This window comes from Artemia franciscana, unplaced genomic scaffold (assembly GCF_032884065.1).
Source record: "Artemia franciscana unplaced genomic scaffold, ASM3288406v1 PGA_scaffold_32, whole genome shotgun sequence".
Taxonomy (NCBI): Eukaryota; Metazoa; Arthropoda; class Branchiopoda; order Anostraca; family Artemiidae; genus Artemia; species Artemia franciscana.
The window spans coordinates 2,885,018-2,904,172 of NW_027062665.1; the positions used below are offsets into that span (position 1 = coordinate 2,885,018).

At 35.4% G+C, this 19,155-nt stretch overlaps 1 protein-coding gene across 1 annotated transcript; it reads right to left on the bottom strand.

Moving 5' to 3' along the window:
• Positions 1–999: 999 nt before the first annotated feature.
• On the bottom strand, positions 1,000–18,315 carry LOC136041688 (uncharacterized). The gene is made up of 3 exons (XM_065726413.1): positions 18,206–18,315; positions 2,515–2,788; positions 1,000–1,110 (listed from the first exon to the last, which is right to left on the bottom strand). The coding sequence occupies exons 1-3, from the start codon at positions 18,313–18,315 to the stop codon at positions 1,000–1,002; spliced, it is 495 nt and encodes a 164-aa protein (XP_065582485.1).
• Positions 18,316–19,155: the final 840 nt, after the last annotated feature.

Consider the following 19,155-nt stretch of genomic DNA (forward strand, 5'->3'; position numbering starts at 1 on the left):
CAGAGATCCATCACGGTTAATGTTTAATGAAAACATTGATTTTAACATTTTAAAGATTGCAACCCTCAAAAGAGCTACCTTTTTTATCTCAAAGGGGGTATCTGGAGTGATTTTTAAGTAAATTCCAAGGTTTTGTGAGGGGAATGTTGGATTATGGGAAGGGGTATTATTTTTGATTGGTGAAATCTTTTTCCTTTTTTTTGAGTTTCTTGATAGGACCTCCTGAAATTCATTTTCAGTCTCATCCTGTATTGTGACATACGCCCCGACTTCCACCATTGTATTATTCAATGACCCCTCATGTGAGCTTTGAGAAAGTTGACTTGACCAGCCAAGGGGTTGAATGTTTTCAGTGGTACTTGGGGTAGGGTCAGGGGGGATTTTTTTAGGTGGTGTTCTATGCATTGCCTATTGGAATAAGCTTTAATACAATCAAAAAAAAAGAAGGGAAAAATTGATAATATAAAACCAGACTGTCTGCCACTCGTTCAAAGGGAGGACTTCACCATCCACAAAAAAACACTATAGTGTTGTCTAGAAGATGGTTTGGTATAAGATTGGTTCAACTGACTGCTGATAAATCTGGGTAAATATCACAAGAACTTTTATTATAAATTTCTTTAAGCGTTGCTGTTGCTGTTGCTGCATGGAAAAGGTTTTGATGTATTAATGCTGTTTCTTCTTGTAATAGGCTACATATCATTCGATCCTGCCAGTGTTTCCACGTAGAGGGATTTATCTGTAGACCTACGGAATTTGATGTATATTTTGCCGCCTAGCTGCATCTTCCAGATCGTGGGTAATCGCTTAAAATATATACGACTTTATTAATTTTGTTAAAATATTTTAAGAAGCTTAGGTGTAAGTTTTGAAAAAAAATCTTTTGTTATAAGCATATATACTGTCAATTTAAGACATGAAAAAAAATTGAAAAGGTTGGCAGTTGTCATGGGTCCCATCTACTCATTATAGCTATTCCTATGCTGTTTCAAGACCACTTTATTGTGAATACGCTGCATCGCAGCGAAGTGTACCTTCCACTTCGGTGATAATCGACAATGGTCTAGCTTTTTCCAAGAAAAGAATAACTCCATGATAATTTATTACGCCCTATGACATGGTACACCTCTAAGCCCGGGTCTAGTAGACCTATTTATAAATCCCAGTCTGTACAGCCCCCAATACAACGGCTGTAAGATAGGTAGTTTGTTCACTGTTTATATGTAGTACATGGTATTGAGAAAAGGTATGCATGTTTGACCTTTACTTTCCAAAAAGACAAAAGGCTTTCAGGTGAGCCTTTTGGGGAAGGTTGAGGGGAATTTTTAATCAAAACACGTAACGCGTATACTGGCTGTCAAAAAGATGCAGCTCAGGAATGACTGAGTATATTAATTTGGGGCTTTAAGGAAATGACATGGGATGTCATCAATTGACCATAAAGGTAATACTTGTACGCTACTACTACTACTACTACTACAACTGTCAACACTACTGCTGCTTGAACTACTACTACTACAACCACATTACTACTACTACTACTAATAATAACTCACTGCAGCACCAAGCCGCTTGAGGCCAACACAGCTATGCAAGCTAACTCCTCCAGCCTAATCTATTTAAAGCCTCCCTCTTTACACCCTCCCAGAAAGTTCCCATTTCCTTTAAATCTTTATTTATGAAATCCTCCCAAACAAGACAAGGACGACGTGCTTTCCGTGTAGCCCCAGACGGTTGGCAAAAAAGTTAAATCTTCGGTAATCTGTCATCCTTCATCCGTAGAACGTGGCCTAGCCATCTCAACCTTTCTTTCATTATAGCCCCAGAAAGCGGGATTGAACCACACTTTTCGTACAACCTACTGTTTGAAATACGGTCAGTCAGCCGGGTACCCAGAAAAATCCGTGGGCAATTTCTCTGGAAAACCTCTAGTAAATTTTCATCTGCTTTTCGGAGTGCCCATGCTTCAGAGCCATATTTGACCACTGTCATCATTGTAGCTTCCAATATTTTATTCTTGGTTTGTAGACTTATCTTTCTATTCTTCCAAACTTTTTATAACTGTGAAAAAACATCCTGAGCCTTAGCTATTCTACTTTTAACATCTTCACTGCTCCTACCATCTTTAATAATAATACTACCAAGGGAACTGAAGCTCCCAACCTGATCAATCTTTTCGTAACCTAATGTCACCTGTTCATCTTCACTTATTCCTAGCCTTAGTGACTTAGTCTTCTTAGCATTAATTTTCAAGCCTATTTTAGCACCCTGAACTCGCAAAACCTCCAAAATTTCATTCATTTTTCTCACACTTTCATCTAATATGTTTAATTCATCAGCATAATCTAAGTCCAGGAGCGTTCTTCCTCCCCATTTGATTCCATGGTCTCCAATTGCCTTTCCTAGGCTCCTTAAGACGAAGTCCATCAGAATGATCCATATAAAGGGGGATAGAACACAACCCTGCTTAACTCCTGGTTTAATTCAAAACCACTTGCTAACCTCATTTCCTACCTTAACCGCAGCAGTATTATTCTTGTACATAGCACAAATCACTCTAATGTATTTTTCTGGTATACCATATAACGATAAGACCTTTGTTAACGTTCTTCTATCAACCGAATCAAAAGCTTTCACATAGTCGATAAAACTGAGGACCAAAGGTGTTTGACAACGAAGGGACTTCTCAGTTATTAACCTAAGAGTGAAAACACGGTCGACACACCCTCTACCTTTTCTAAAACCACATTGTTCTTCCCTTAAAACTTTGTCTACATCATGTCTCAGTCTAAAAAGTATCATATTACTTAGTAATTTGCTACCTACAGAGATCAGACTAATGCCTCGATAATTACGACACTCACTCTTGTCGCCTTTCTTATACAGTAGTTTAATTAAGGTTTTCCTAAAATCATTGGGTACTTCCCCTTTTCAAAAATCATGTTCAAAATCTTCAGTATTTTTTTCCTAACCTCAGAGCCACCATATTTAAGAAACTCATTAATCATACCATCAGCACCTGGGCCTTATTATTTTTTAATCCTTTTAGTACTGTCGCTAATTCTTCCTCACTAAACAAATCTTCCTTCACATCCAAGGTATCACAAACTTTTTCATTTTCATTTATATCTTTTCCTGCAGCTGTATCTTGGTTTAGCACATTCTCAAAATGTTCCACCCATCTTTCTTTAACTTTTTCCTTATCACTAATTGTGGCCCCATTTCTGTCTTTAACTGAGACTAGTCCGGATTGGCTACTCCCTTTCAATTTATTAACATGCCAGTATAATATTTTACTATTATGTCGTCTAGCCGCATCTTCCAGATCCTCAGCAATTTTATCCATGGCCTCAACTTCACATCTCCTTAGTTCATATTTTGTTCAGCAACTTAGTTCAGCCACTTCACAATTTGTTTTTCTGAAATTATTCCATCCATCTTCCACATTGTCAAATTTTAAACTCTCAAGTTTAGTATTCAACTGTTCCTGGAAGTTTTTTCTCAAATTTTCATCCTGGAGTCTACCAACATCATAACTTTCCGGGAGGGAGTTACCCTTCCGAAATTTCAGCTTTAAATTAACCTTAGACACAACTAGATGTCTAACCACAACCACATTACAACCTTTAAAATATTTGAGGGAAATTTGAACTAAATAAACAAACTCTAAGTGTATGCACATTTTCAAAGGAGCGTATTTGAAGAATAGATCTGAGTATTAATTTGGAAGATTCAGAAAATGCTCAAAGGAGAAGAAAATTGACGGAAATGCAACATATGCACGCTACTACTAATGCTACTATCACTGCTATATTTACTGCTTCTGCTACTGCTGCTGCTACTTCAGCTACTACCTCCATTGCAACAATTTTAAGGCTAAGAGCAACAAGATGAAAATAACAACAGTATATGAGCATATAAATTTTCAAAAGGATATATTAGCTCTGTCATAGCAACGGCTAATATTATTAAATTGAAACTTCATGGGCTTGATGAGAATGACGTTCAAATCACCAAAAGGCAATACACACAATATTAATACTACCACTACATTTACTCTGTAACTAATGACGCTAAGGGTATTAAGATGATATTTGTGGGAATGTTTATGGGAACTTTCGATTAAACAAAAAAATATTTGTATGCAGTTTTTCAAAAGGGCTTATAAGTAATATCACAGGAAGCGTCGCTCTATAATTGGAAGAAATGTCATCGAAATTTTTAAAGGATCTTTTTTTATTCAAGGTTTAAATTTTTAGTGCCCTTTTTTAGAATGATAAGAGATTGGAGGGCAAGCAACCCTTTTCCCAAGCCCATTCCTTTTCCAAACAGATCCAATCAACATAAGCGTCGCTCTATAATTGAAGAAATATCATCGAAATTTTTAAAGGAGCTTTTTTTATTCAAGGTTTAAGGTTTTAGTGACCTTTTTTAGAACAAAAAGAGATTAGAGGGCAAGCAACCCTTTTCCCAAGCCCATTCATATTCCAAACACATCCAATCAACATTTTATGATCGCTAATTTCCTCATCATAGTATTACAGTCTAGCAGCTACGTCTCTAGGCATATTGGACAGGTCAGCGTCCCCATAATTAAGTAATTGGTCTATTATGCTTTAAAAATGTAGCTTTCAAACTAGAACAAAAGGTACGGTGTTTGTAATTGCCAATTAGAAACATCAGTAACATATCGAGAACAACTGGAGGCAATAGTTTGAAACTTTAGGAGTTACTACTGTTATTACTGCTGCTCTTGCAATTTCAATAGATTTAAAGAATGTAAATGTATCCAGGTTGTCGAAGACCATAGACAGAATTTCTTGGGAACGATTTGAGTTCTAACCTGAAAATAGTAATAAAAGCTGACAGACTGAGTATTTAGTGGCGTATTTCAGGGGGGCGGTGAGGCTAGGCCCCTAGAAATTTTTCATTTTTTTTTAAAGAGTTCATTCTCTCACTGGCAGAAGTCCTCTTGATTTTTTGTAGCATGGTTTAGTAATTTGTTCCATGGGGCTCACAGCAATAAAAGTTTCCCCTTTAAAGGTTTTTTTTTGCTTTTATACATCTATTAAGATTATCTATTAACAGTTCATGGTAACCAACTGTAAGTAAAGAGTGACTTGGCCAAATGGTAACCATAACTCTGAAAAAAGGAAACTTTGATAAAAATAAATCCATCAAAAGAATTTGCTTTTTATCGTGATTCCAAATATTTAAAATTCATTAGTGCCCGAGAAAATTTCTGTGATTGTAAAATAACGGGGGAAACATCCCCAAAAAGTCAAGGTACCTCCATGAAAATTGCACCATCGATTTCATCGTATCAGAGAACCTCACTGCAGATGTGTCAACCTCCTACCTACAAAAATCTGGAAATTCTGTATTTTTGCCAGAAGAATCCTCACAGATATGTGTTTAATTGTATCATTGTTTCCTTTTTCATGGGTGTATGATATTGAACCGATGCGCCTAGAATATTGGGAGACTTTCATCCGAAGGGATATTAAAAGTTCATATGCCCTTTTTAGGTGAGCAAGAAGAAATATGGGCACCTTGTGCTAACCCCGCGCACCCTTTTCACATAAGTCAGCCGATCCAAAATTTGAGAGACAAGCATTCTGTTCGTCATAGTTGAAAGATCTCATATGTGCCTCTGGGGATGACAAGACCCCCCAGCCTCTGGAGAAATGGCCATAAGTTATGAAATTTGCCAATTGTTTGCATATAATATTTGTTATTAGGATGTATACAGACAATTTTTAAGAAGGTCCAGTATTTCTTGCGTGGGGGGGTTTTCCATGGAGATAATTTTCTGTCTGAGAGTATTTCATGAGGCCAAACTTCCTAGACTGAATTTTGCAGTGGTAGAGTTTGCTAAAATTCCTAAGGGATTCTTTTTTTATTGTAAGAACTTTCCTTGTGGAATTGTCCGAGTAAATTCCCCGAGGGTAATTTCAATGAGGTTGGATTGGTCCAAAGAGTATTCTGAGGAGAATTTTACACGGGAGGAACAATCCATGTAAAAAATTTTCGCGGAAAGGAGAATTTTCCATGAAGGATGAATTGTAAAAAAAAAAAGTGTAAAAAAAATTCAATTTTTGTAAAAAATTTAAAAAAAGACATCATTTTTTTTGTAAAAAAAAAAATTGTAAAAAAAAAGTTCAACTGAAAGTAAGGAGGAGCATTAAAACTTGAAACAAACATAAATTTTTTCATATATGAGGGGAGCAGCCTCCCCTCAATACCTCGCTCTTCAAGCTTTATTTCGACTTTTTGTCCCTTAAGAACAACTTCCTTAATCACGAGTGCTGTTTAATTAGAATAAGAAGTGTATTTTAACTAGTGAGAAACTGTAATGTAAATACCAAAAAGAGGGGGCGGCCATTCTTGTGTAAGGAACAATTTTTGTTCGTTTTAAGTTAAAATGTTGCACCTTACTTACGGCTGAAGAAGTTTTTTTGTTTAATTTTTTATTCACTTTTAAGATTTATCTCACCTTATGAGACCATAATTTGGTCATTAAGTCAAGTGTTCTAGTTTGCAATTTCTTTGCAAATTTTCCTTCTTCTTTTTTAATTTTAATCTTGGATTGAGGATTATCAAATTTTGTCCTTTAAGTGACTCAGTATGTGATGAAGCAAAAAATGTTTGAAATTCAGAGAATTACAAAGTATTCTTTTCCGTAAACTTTTTTTCCTTCATACAACGGCTTCACAATATAATTTATTAACATGAGGTCTGAACTACTTAAATCCATAATATTTTTGAAATAGCCACAACAGTTTAATTTGTTTCAAATTTTACATGCTAAAAGCTAAAAATGCCTTCAACGGTTTTTTTTGCGAAGATAAAACTTCCGCTCCAATCAACGGTTCAGTTCAGTTAAAAAAAAAATTACGATTGAAGGTATTATTTTCATCATTTTTAGCATGCAAAACTCGAAAGAAATTAAAACCGTTGTACAGCTACATAACTTTTAATAGCCACATATCAATGATTCTAACTTAACAATTTTTCTAAAAAAGCCGTGAGTTGGAAGTATATTTTCGAATTGTTACAACCAAAGTCATTTTTAGTTTTTTAATTGCTCACCATTCAATTTTGTTGAATAAACTTATTTAAAAACTTATTTAAGGTTAGAAACAGATTTTAGTTTCTTAGTTTAAATTAAGGGATTTGGCGAAAAAAGAAAAGAATAAAGGAACCTAATTGAAATTTCGTATGAAATTCAAATAAATCTTTGTCCTTTTTTTTAAATTTGAGGAACAATTTCAGACTTTTAGTCAGCTATAAATATTTTTAATAGCTAAACATATCACAACAAAACTTCCTTAACAGAAAATACAAGTTTTCCGTCTGAATTTTGGACTTTAAACTACTGTATGTTGAAAATAGGAACAAAATCGGAACGAAATTTTGGATCTCTCTGAGGTCCGCTGTATCTACTCTATTTTTTTCTTGGATTCAGCATAATTCTGGACTTTTGATTCATATTTCACCAAATCTCAAAAATTTTGGGCTGCTGCCCTTTACACTTGTAATGCCTTTACCCGTTACCATAGAGATAGAAAGCAGAATCAAATTACGTTTGCGTGCTTTGCGGGTTCCATTGTTTAAACCTCGTCCTAGTTATGACCTCCAAAGTGGGTATAATTTAAATACTATAACAGTTTTTTCTTTCCCCGAACGAGCTGAGATCGAACTTATTTTGTGATCTGCTGCGCACAAACAACAAAATTTGCTTCATCGCTCTAACAGAAACTTTACTTAAAAAATTTTATTCTGTGATTAGAGTGTTCTTCTAAGTGAAACAGCGAGTATCACGAAAACAAAACACAGAAAGGAGCGAAAGCTACTGTTTATTGAAAAGAAAGAGATTAAAGAGTCTTAAATTTTTTTTTCGATCTTACGTGTGTCATTGTGTTGTACTTGCCTTTAGGATTGTAAAGGGTCTGATTTTCTGAACAATACGTCACTCAGGGTATCTCAAACGTATTTTAAACTCTTCCGTAATAAGATAAATTTGCGTCAACTGGTGGCATACCGCCGTTTACCTTAAAAATAGCTTTTGTGGGTGAAGATCGAAACATGCCAATTGCACAGTTTTGGTCATACAATAAAACACTGTTTCGAGATATAATTTGAAAAACGAGCACATGTAAAATGTGGTCGCCTAGAAAATTGTTTCATTTAAACTGTGTTCAGCCCAAAAAACTGTTTCTTCTGCCAAACATTGCTTCATTTCATTGTTCTAAGATTTCAAAACAGGATGAAAGTGGGGAAAATGAGTCTAATCTGAAGATGGCCAAAGAAAAAAGTAAATACTAAGATTTTCAACAAAGTGTATCCTTTGCTAAAAGACTGTTTTTGCTGTCCTACCTGTTACTAGTTATTATATTCAATCTTTCTATATTCATGTTATTTAGGTGATAAAAAAGTGAATAAATTACTTGATAGTTTTTCTTATGCTATTTCTAAATCCAATAACTGCTTTTGGGGCAAATTCCATTTTGAACCTTTAATGGGATCCTAAAAGGTAACCTGTTGGTAAAATTCTAGTTGAGTGACTTCTTGTTATCTCAGAAAGGGGTATGGTTAAGAAAATTGAAACTTTCAGGGATGGGTTTATAGGCTAAAGTAGGCCTATATCGCAGGAACATATTTTAAAGTACCTACCTCAGTAAAATTCTAGTTAATTGACTTCTTGCTATCTTGGAAAGGGTTTAGATTAGGAAAATGAAACTTTCAGGGATGGTTCTACAGGCCAAAGTATGTCCTCAGAAGGTATTTTAAAGTACCCATCTCCACTCCTTCTCCCTCTTGAGGGCCCTGAAATTTACCTACATGACAGGTCTATACCTATTGAAATTTTGACAAAACAACATTTTACATTAATTTTCAGTTACTAGTTGCTTTTTCTCTGCCTTTAGTTCTGAAAATACAATTCCTGTTAATTGAGTAGAATTTTGAGCCATATCAATGTTTTTTTCCAAAATTTAGGAAATGTATTTGCATATCTTTAAAACCTTATAAAATGGAATTGAGCCAAGTTATGAAGCTGAAAACAATTTTGTTGTAATTCAATTGAGCAGAAGATTTATTTTGCAAGGTTTCACTTTTATAGCACACATATTTTTAAAGGTCATCAAAGGTCAGGGCCCTCTAGAGGGAGAAGGAGTGGAGATAGTTGCTTCAAAATACCTTCCCTGGACATACTTTAGTCAGTAGATTCATCCCTGAAAGTTTCATTTTCCTAACCTAAACTGTTTCTGAGATAGCAAGAAGTCAATTAACTAGAATTTTACCCCCACCTCCTCTCCTTCTCCCTCTAAAGAGCCCTGAAATTTACCTACATGACAGGTGAAATTTTGGAAAAACAGCATTTTACCTTAATTTTCAGTTACCAGCTGCTTTTTCTCTGCCTTTAGTTCTGAAAATGCAATTGCTATTATTTTAGTAGAATTCTGAGCCATATCAATGTTTTTTCAAAATTTAGAATATGTATTTGCATATCTTTAAAGCCTTGTAAGTTGGGATTGAGCAAAGTTGTGAAGCTGAAAACAATCTTGTTGTTCTTCATTCAAGCAGAAGATCTATTTTGCAATGTTTCACTTTTAATACACACATATTTTTGAAGGTTGTCAAAAGGTCAGGGCCCTCTAGAGGGAGAAGGAATAGAGGTAGGTACTTCAAAATATCTTCCCATGACACACTTTAGTCTGTAGACTCATCCCTGGAAGTTTCATTTTCCTGACCTTACCCCTTTCTGAGATAGCAAGAAGTCACTCAACTAGAATTTTACCAAAAAAAATATAGTGTATCAGTTTATCTGTATGAATTTTTTTTTTTTTTTGTTCAAGGTTAGGCTATCAGAGCTATTAGGCTATAGAGCTATCAGTTTCCTACCAAGAGTTTTTAACAGTGCACTTTTTATTTTGATATGGCACCTTTTTGGTATGTTTAATGCACTCAATTGTACTTACAAATTTGTTTTTAGAATAATATTTGAGTGTTCAATGAAAATTAGAATTATTATTCCTGAAGCAGCTACAAAAAGCATTTTTTTTTCTGTTTATACAGTTTTTATAAATATGTTGTTTGCTTTTTAATTTTCGGCTTCTATTGGATGATTTTAGCCTCTTTAAGGGCTTAAAATAGAATTTGCTCCAAAAGTATTTGTTGAATTTTGAAGCATAAAAAAGGCATCAAGTGATGTATTCACTTCCTTCCAAAGCTAGCTAAACTGTGTAAACATGTGTAAGTTTGCAACTACTTTCTATTAACATGATTGTGAATTCACAAGTAATTTCAAGAAAAAATTTTCAAGAAAAATTTTCAATGACATGAAAAAGCTAAACTTTTGTCAGTAAACAAATTTTAAACTAGGTCAATCAATCAATTTATCAATACTAAAAGAAAACTATTACAAAAGTAAAGCGGTTAATAGGCCCAAGAAGCTTTGCTTGTAATGGACCACAGAGAACAAGAATAAAACACTTTTATAAAATATATACAAAAAAAAAAACAAAAAAAAAAACACTGGAACAAGACAAGGACATTTATCAGATAGAAAATTTAGAAGGAGATTCAACATATAGCTGAAAAGGATTTTAAAAGAAGAGAAGTGACATACAAATTGGGATAGAATTAAAAAGAGAGACAAAAATTATTGAACTGGAAAGACCTGACAAAACAATGCCTTTGCAAAAAGAAAAAGAGGGACATCTGAAGGGATGGAGTTCCATAATAGAATTGACTGATATACAGGAGACCTCTGAGCTGCTGTAGAGGATTGTTTTGGGAAAATAAATTGTTGAGAAGAATTACGTAAAGAAGAAAAGTACCTACCTGAGCCTGTCTGTGAGAAAAACGGCTGCAGGGTTGGTGAGAGAGTACCTAGAAAATCAGAATGTGCTAAATAAAGAGTACTTTTACCTATAATGTGATCCAGCAGAGCTATTCCAGTATCATTATAAAGATCAGAGGAAGGGTAAAGCCAAGGGAGAAGAAAAGTAGCCTTCACTGCCCTATTTTGGGCTCTTTGAAGTGAGCAGAGAAGAGATTTATTAGTATTGCCCCAGACAGAGCAGCAATAAGAAAGGTAAGGATAAATAAAAGCATAATAAAGAGAAACCATAATATCATGAGGAAGAAATGAGTTAATCCAGTGCAACATTGAAGACTGGCGGAGGATTAAGGAACAGGTGTGAGTTATATGCAGTTTAAAAGAAAGAAAACAGTCAAGATACACACCAAGAAATTTCACCATAGTAGCTTGTGGTATAATATCATTCCCAAAAGTCAGGGTGATTGGCTCCTGTATGTAACTCATATGGTAAGGGGTCCTAAAGTTGACAATGGCACTCTTTCAACTATTAAGAGCCATACCATTTGACCAGCACCAATCCTTTACTTAGCCTTTGTAAGCTAAGTAGAGTTTATGCCTTTCTCTGAATTGAACACAAAGACTTCCATAATATACCTGTTACCAGACAGTAAAATACATAAAAAATATATACCATTTCACAGTTCATTTATAATGGGATCTAGGTAAATTAGATGGTTTTTTTGCATTACTTAGCTAGGTAGAAGGCAAACCCACCAGGTGATGTGCCTGCCTATGCATTTTCAGAATACATTAACGGCTTTTTCAAAAATTTTATTGTCCCTAAAGCTAAACCTTTGAAGTGAAACCTTGTTCTTCATTAAAAAAGTGGTTACCAGAAATTCCAAAAACTAGAGGAAATGCAGTAAATGTATCACAGCTCATATTATTGACTTACCAATGAAGTGAACATGCCACTCAATGCCTTTTTATGCTCTTTAATGAATATAATTAAACAAAAAAAAAATAAGTTTTTTTAAATGAAAGTAAGGAGCAACATTAAAACTTAAAACAAACAGAAATTACTCCACATATGAAAGGGGCTTTTCCTCCTCAACACCCACTCTTTACGCTAAAGTTTGACTCTTTCTCTTAACTCTACATTTTAAAACAGTAAAAAACCTTAGCGTAAAGAGCAGGGCATTGAGAAGGAAAAGCCCCTTTCATATATGGAGTAATTTCTGTTTGTTTTAAGTTTTAATGTTGCTCCTTACTTTCATTTAAAAAAACTTGTTTTTTTGTTTAATTTCTGGATGTTTTTGAATTAATGCATGTTTCGATCTGGGCTCTCTGCACATAAATAATTAAAACAAAATTTGCATATTAATGTTTTGGGGCTAAATGGCTTTTTTGTAGTTTTAATTGGAAAATTTTGAGAAATCTGCCCTCCAATTTTTTGATTACTTAAAAAGGCAACTACAACTTACAATTTTTTATGAACGTTTTCATAAGTAAAAAATATAAGTAACTTACGAATTAAATTACGTAGCGAACTTCTATATTCATATGTTTTTATTACACATATGAGGGGGCTCACCCCTCGTCAATACCTTGCTCTTTACATTAAAGCTTAAATTTTGTCCCAATTCCTTAAGAATGACCCCTGAATCACAAAGGCGATAGAATAAATACTTGAAATTACTAAAAATACTTTAGCATAAAGAGCAAGGTATTACAAGGAGGTAAACCCCTCATATGTGTAATAATTTCTGTTTGTTTTAAGTTTTAATCCTGCTTCTCACTTTCAGTAGAAAAAACTTTTTGTATTTATTTTTTCTTTTCTTTTTTTTTAAATAATGCTAGAAAATCCTGCACCCCCTCCATTGAAAGTCTCTTCCCCCATGAGAAGTTACTCCATGGAAAGATCCTCCCCGGTAACCCTACCCCCAAACTAAAAAAAAATCCCCCTGAAAACATCTGTACTCTTCCCAGTAACCATTACTATATGTAAACACATGTCAAAGTTTGTAACTTGCAGCCCTTCTCATGGGGACTGCAGGGGAGTAAGTCGTCCCCAAAGACATAGTTATTAGGTATTTTGACTATGGTGAATAAAATTGGTATCTCAGAATTTTGATCTGGTGATTTTGGGGGGAAAATGAGCATAGGAGGGTGCCTAGGTGCCCTCCAATTTTTTGGTCACTTAAAAAGGGCACTAGAACTTTTCTTTTCCGTTAGAATGAGCTCTTTCGCGACATTCTAGGACCACTAAGTCGATACAATCACCCCTGGGGAAAAAAACATAAAAAAACAAATAAACACGCATCCATGATTTGTCTTGTGGCAAAAAATGCGAAATTCCACATTTTTGTAGATAGGGGCTTGAAACTTCTACGATAAGGTTCTCTGATATGCTGAATCTGATGGTGTGATTTTAGTTAAGATCATATGACTTTTAGGGGGTGTTTCCTCCTATTTTCTAAAATTAGGCAAATTTTCTCAGGTTTGTAAGTTTTGATGGGTAAGACTAATCTTGATGAAACTTATATATTTAAAATCAGCATTAAAATGCCATTCTTTTGATGTAACTATTGGTATTTTTAGAGTTTTGGTTACTATTGAGCCGGGTTGCTCCTTACTACAGTTTGTTACCACAAACTGTTTGATAATCACTTCTTTTGCCAAATCAAATTTAAGCACTTTTTGACCTAACTATAAATAATTTTGGCACTGAGAAAATGTATTATTATTTTGTCTAAAATGAACAAGAAAACAGCACTGAGAAAATGTAGTATTATTTTCTTGAAAACAACTGATAACTCGTACTTTAATTGAAAAATTTGTCATTTTTAAGAGCTGAAAAAGTGCTTGAATTTGTGGTAGAAGCAATTATTATATTCATAAAGAGCATAAAAAAGGCATCGAGTAGTATGTTCACTTTATTGGCAAGTCGATAATATGAACTGTGATACATTTACCATAAATGCTTAGTTGAGTTCATTCCTAATAGTGTATTTCTAATTTTATCCTACACTTCATCCTTGATGGATAAATATACAGTTCATTTTTAGTAGCACAATTCCTTTTGTTTTTACTATCTTATAATGAATGCTAAATAATTTGGAGGATGACAAGAGATATTCTAAAAAATAGTGTGATTATTTATAGAGGGCTGTACATTTATCCATTGGAGGAGAGGTGGGATTAACTGAAGCTGCCTACTTTTATAATTTGCATAGTTATTTAATGTTTGTTAACTTTATTACTAGCAAATAATAAGGAACAAGGTATCTCTTTAAGGGCTCAACATAAAATTTGTAAAGGAAGCAATTAGTATTCTTGGAAAGACCATAAAAAGACACATCAAGTGGTGTCTTCACATCCTTTGTTGCTAAGTTGTGGGAAAACTCTAAATTTATCAGTGTTTAAGTAAAAATTAAGCTTATGTGGCATAGATACCATGGATAAAATCATCAAGGGTCTAGAAGATGCAGCCAAATGAGCACATTTCATAAGGAGGGGTTCCAGTAAAGAAGTATGTATAAGGGGAATGTTGACTCCAATTTGGGACCTCCAGTATAAACTGATACCAAGATGAATGTACACTCAGGCTGACTAACTTCAGTGCAAACGAATGTTCATATACAACATGCTTGTTCCCATGTGCTTTGATTCTTGAGAAGCATTTATTCCTTTGAAAGGCAGCACTTTTGCTTAGGGACAATGCAGACAATACCTTTAATGCAGACAACAGAATGTGCTTGTGCAGTCCCATTGCTGTTTAAATTCAAGAATTTTGTAAAAATTCAAGGATCTTAAAAATAGATGGGGGACAAATGAATAAAAATTGGATCCCCTATTTTAATTAGACACACAATTTGTAAAATCCAAGATAAACGTTATGTGACACCCTAATTTACTTCTAGCCTGTCTTTATAAAACATTGAGTCTCTGAATGACACTAGATTTCAAAGAATTAATTTGTTCATGCCACAACATCTTTGAGTCTATCCTTAGGCCAAGTAGATTCACAGAATCATAAAATGGGAACTTGCTGGAGAGCATTTTAAGCAGAATAAGAGAATCTCTTCTGCAGCTTGTAAATATGATGGCTTGGGTTTTACTGATTGAAATTGAGAAACCAAAATTGAGGAGAATCTCTGAACTAATTTTATGTTCAATGAGTTTAAAAAAAAGTTAAAGGTTGGGATCTTTCCATACATCCAAATAATTGGATCTTCAGCATAAGAACTAAATGTTGAATGAGGTACTTGAAATATTGAAATATACGAGTTGAAAAGAAGAAGACTCAAGGTAGATCTATGATGAGACCTATTCAAAGACCTTTGGTAACAACACTAGTCTCCCCTTTGGTCTCATTTACTTCAAAATAATTGCTTTTGTCTGTTAAAATGGATTTCATAAAACCAATGAAAGAGTAAGGGAAGTCTAGATTAACTAAAGTCTCCAGCAGTTTATTGCGGATTATATTGCCACAGGAATCTGGCCAATCCAATAGGACAGTCATTCTGAAATACTCGCTTTTAAGATATTTACTAACATCAATTTCCAGGCAGGTAGTGTTGTCCATGGTGTTATGTCCTTTTCTGAAGCCTGTTTGTTCTTTTGGAAGGTTATTATTAAATTATGTAAACCATCAGTCCTTGATAAAATAAGCCTTTCAACTATTTTACTAAGGACAGGTAGAACAGAGATAGGTCAGTAAGACTTAGGGTCCTAAGATGGGCTAAAGGGCTCTAAAAGTGGAAATACACAGACAATCTTCAAATCATCTAGGAACTTAAGGTTTGTATAAGGCCCAATTTTAAGTGCTGTACTGAATTCATCTTGGGAAGAGGGTATTTTCATGTGAAGAAGTGCATTGCAAACCACAAATGGATGATGAGTGGTATGAGAGCCTGAGCTTGACTTACATTACCTAAGGCTTCTCTTGCTTGATATGTGGTGTAGAAAGCATATCAACTTTTCTCCTAAAGGTGGATCTGTCTGCTGCTGTCAGTAGCAACAATGGCCATCGTGAGATACTTGTTTAGGCTTTCTATCCACCTGGTCCAAGGTCCACCCCTTGGGCACAATCAACCATGGGATGTGAGGTCAAATCAGACAATGGAAATATAAGAACCTGAGCAGTCATTTATATAGATGTTGGTCAACATGTTTGCTTTCTTTTTACCTGAGACAATTGGAGAATTATACATTTTAAATATTCTCAGTTTTTAGCTTTTATAAATAAAAAAAATATGGATATTAATGTACTTGTTCTTGTTGCATGTTCTTACTTGTACTTGTTGCATGTTCAAGCTGTATCCGGGCTCATAATGGCACCCAGCCCAGGACAGCATGTCTACTTCCAGAAGTTTTGCTCAAGGGTGGTAGGCTCTACAATCTTCAGCCACTGATGATTCCAACAATGGCTATATTTTCTGAACCCTCCAATTGGCTCCAGATGAGACTTCACTGTTGAAAGCCTTCCCTTTTTTGGCCTTCCGTTCTCTTCTTCCATGCTGTTAGTGGTAGATATTTGAGTCATCTTTTGCTTATTTGTTCATCTGGTCTGTGTATTATGTGGCCAAACCACCTCAGTCTCCCGTGCTCAATAATATTAGAGATAAGTGGGCAATCCCCACATTTTCTCCTAACTTTGTTGTTTGAAACTCTGTCTGAGAGGCAGATGCCCAGGTTATAAAGCAGGCATGTTTGGTCGAAGGTGCTCAAGACCAATGGTTTTGCTGCTTTCAATGACCATGCCGCACATCCATAAAGAAGAACAGAGAGAACCATAGCTTCATACACTCGGAGGTCCATCCATGTTTAGATTTTGCTCCACTTCCAGAACGTGTTCTATAGTTGAAGGAAGCTATTTTAGGCTGATGACATGTGGCTCTGGATCTTTTCCAAAAATTCGCCAGCAGGGTTTACCATTGAGCCAAGGTATTTGAATGACTGGACATCTTTAATCTGACTACCATTTAGGGTCACAGGGATTTCTTCCATCCCAGTCGTTTGCTTTGTTTTTATTTTTGCTAGACTAATTTGGAGGTCAGTCGAGAGTGCCTTGCCTGTCAGGTCACTGATCATAGCCTAGGCTTCTGCAACAGATTCAGCAAGCATGTCCACATTGTCAGCATAGTCAAGATGCATGACAGAGAGGGCTGGACTCACTGCAATACCTTCGTGCATGAATTTTTGGGCATTTCTTGGGGATAAGGTACATCATGAGGTCCCCAGTCTTGTGGTCACCCAAAGCGCGTTGGCCATCATGTTGCTTGGCATGGAGGCATGGTTGCCAACTTGCACACTTTTCGTGTGAAATGCACTTTTTTTATTGCACTCTTTTATGAAATGACTGGGTTTTCACTCCTTTTAGCCATTATTTGCTCTTTACACTCTTTTATGAAGTGATGATAGAGAAAGTACTAGCGAAATAAAAAACTCCGAATTAAATTATTTACATGCAAAAGATAGAAAAGCTAACCAGTATGATTTCTGTTATTTTTGCCTGAACCATCCCCCAGGGGTCTTTCTGATATTTTTAACCATTTACAAAGAAGTAGATCAAAGTATAGATAACAAGTGAAAATAGGATAGATTCAAAATCAAATCTCATAGAAGGAAGTTGAAAGCTGTTGGGCCTAACCATTTTTCTTGTAAATGGAAAAGTGAGTATGCAATATGCAGTAAGGCAATAGAGAAGCAACAACAAATGCAAACCTTTTCAATGTCTACTCTTGAACTGATAAAATTCTGCAAAGACTTTGGGCCTATGCACCTTTTTGAAGTATGAATGCACAACTCTGCTTGTGATAGCCATTTTTTTTTTGGAAATAAAAATCTTATCTTACCAGCCAGTGGTTCAAGAATTTGCATCGGAAGGGACCCATACTATCAACATGACATAAAAGGGTATATAAGTAAAATACGGGATTGCCTAGAGTTGTAGTTAAGACACTTCTTGCTATCTTGGAAAGCAGTTGAGTTAAGTGAATGACACTTTCAGAAATGAATCCAGGGCCAAAAATATTTAAGCCAGTTGAAAGTGACAATGAAAAATGGGTAAATATTGAGCAGTTCATATTATTGACCTATGAATATCTAAACATTTGATGAAGTTAACTATAGTTTAGGTAGAGATCCAAGCAATCAAAATAAACACTGGCAAATTTCATGCAGAGCATTACATCGTAAGCGAGAAAAAGAATGATAGTTATTATCTAACCCATTATTTAGAGGTTGATTTAAGTAGGAATTCCTCCTAACTTTATTTTAAATACATTTGAAAAATTAAAAGGTAATATGTTGATTTACACTTTTTTTTACGTCGGCAGCTGGTAACCCCGCATGGAGGTCAGTGGTGCTTACAACCCTTCACTGCTGTGAGGTGCGCTACCTGACTTCCTATGCTGTCTAGTGATGGATGGCCAGATCTCATTGCCTGGAGCTCCACCACCGCCCTGGAAATTTCCAGGCATAGCTAGCCCTGTGCTCGCACCTAGAGTCAGCAGTCAACTTCAGGATGGGGTAGCCTCAGTCAATCTTGGAATCTTGTTGAGATGTCTAATTTACAACAGGCATAAACGTAGTGTCTTAGTTGTAAAACATAATAGTCAATTTATATAACTCTGGGGAATTGACATGCTTAATATCCCTAGAGACATGGTAACCACAACTTTCAATTGTGCTGAACAAAATTACTATATCAAACTTGTCATTGGAGACATTTGAAAAACCATGGGCTAAGGAGGAGTGCTGTTTGGCTTCAAATAACTTATGACTTTTATAAAAGGGTAAAGAATACGGCGTTAGACTTTACAGTCTGTACCGGCGGTGCTGATCTCCGTTTCTTGGCCCTTCAGCCAGGAAGTGCAATGGGGGGCTGGGGGCCAGCCAACCTGTGCTTTCGCACACCCTTCCTGTTTACCTTCCCCAGATTTCTCCAGGTACCCATTTAGAGTTGGGTCGACTCTGGCTAAGCTTACAGAGTCACGCCACTGACCCCCGTCCCAAACTGTAGAATTGGGTACACTGGGATTCGAACCCGTGTCCTCTCAGACAAGGGATCCCGAATCCAGCGCACCAACCCACTCGGCCAGGGCGGCTTTTGTGACTTTTATAAAGGGTACTAGAAATTCTAATTTCCAATCAAATTAGCTCCTTTAAAAGTTTCAATGGTATTACTAGCTATGATAGAGCAATGCTGCCTATGAAGTTGCTTCTATGTCTTTTGAAAAGTGTGCATGCATATAGTCTTTCCTAATTGAAACTACCCTTAAACATTCCCTAAAAATTTACCTTAATAGTCTTAATGTCAT

What these genes read in the sequence shown, in the direction of transcription:
- LOC136041688 (XM_065726413.1), bottom strand. Translation starts at nt 18,315, where the DNA reads ATGCCTGGAAATTTCCAGGGCGGTGGTGGAGCTCCAGGCAATGAGATC. An exon ending in CCTCACAGCAGTGAAGGGTT is followed by an intron (nt 2,789 to 18,205) that starts GTAAGCACCACT and finishes GATACTTTTTAG; the next exon opens with ACTGAGACATGATGTAGACA. An exon ending in ATAATACTGCTGCGGTTAAG is followed by an intron (nt 1,111 to 2,514) that starts GTAGGAAATGAG and finishes ACCATGTCATAG; the next exon opens with GGCGTAATAAATTATCATGG.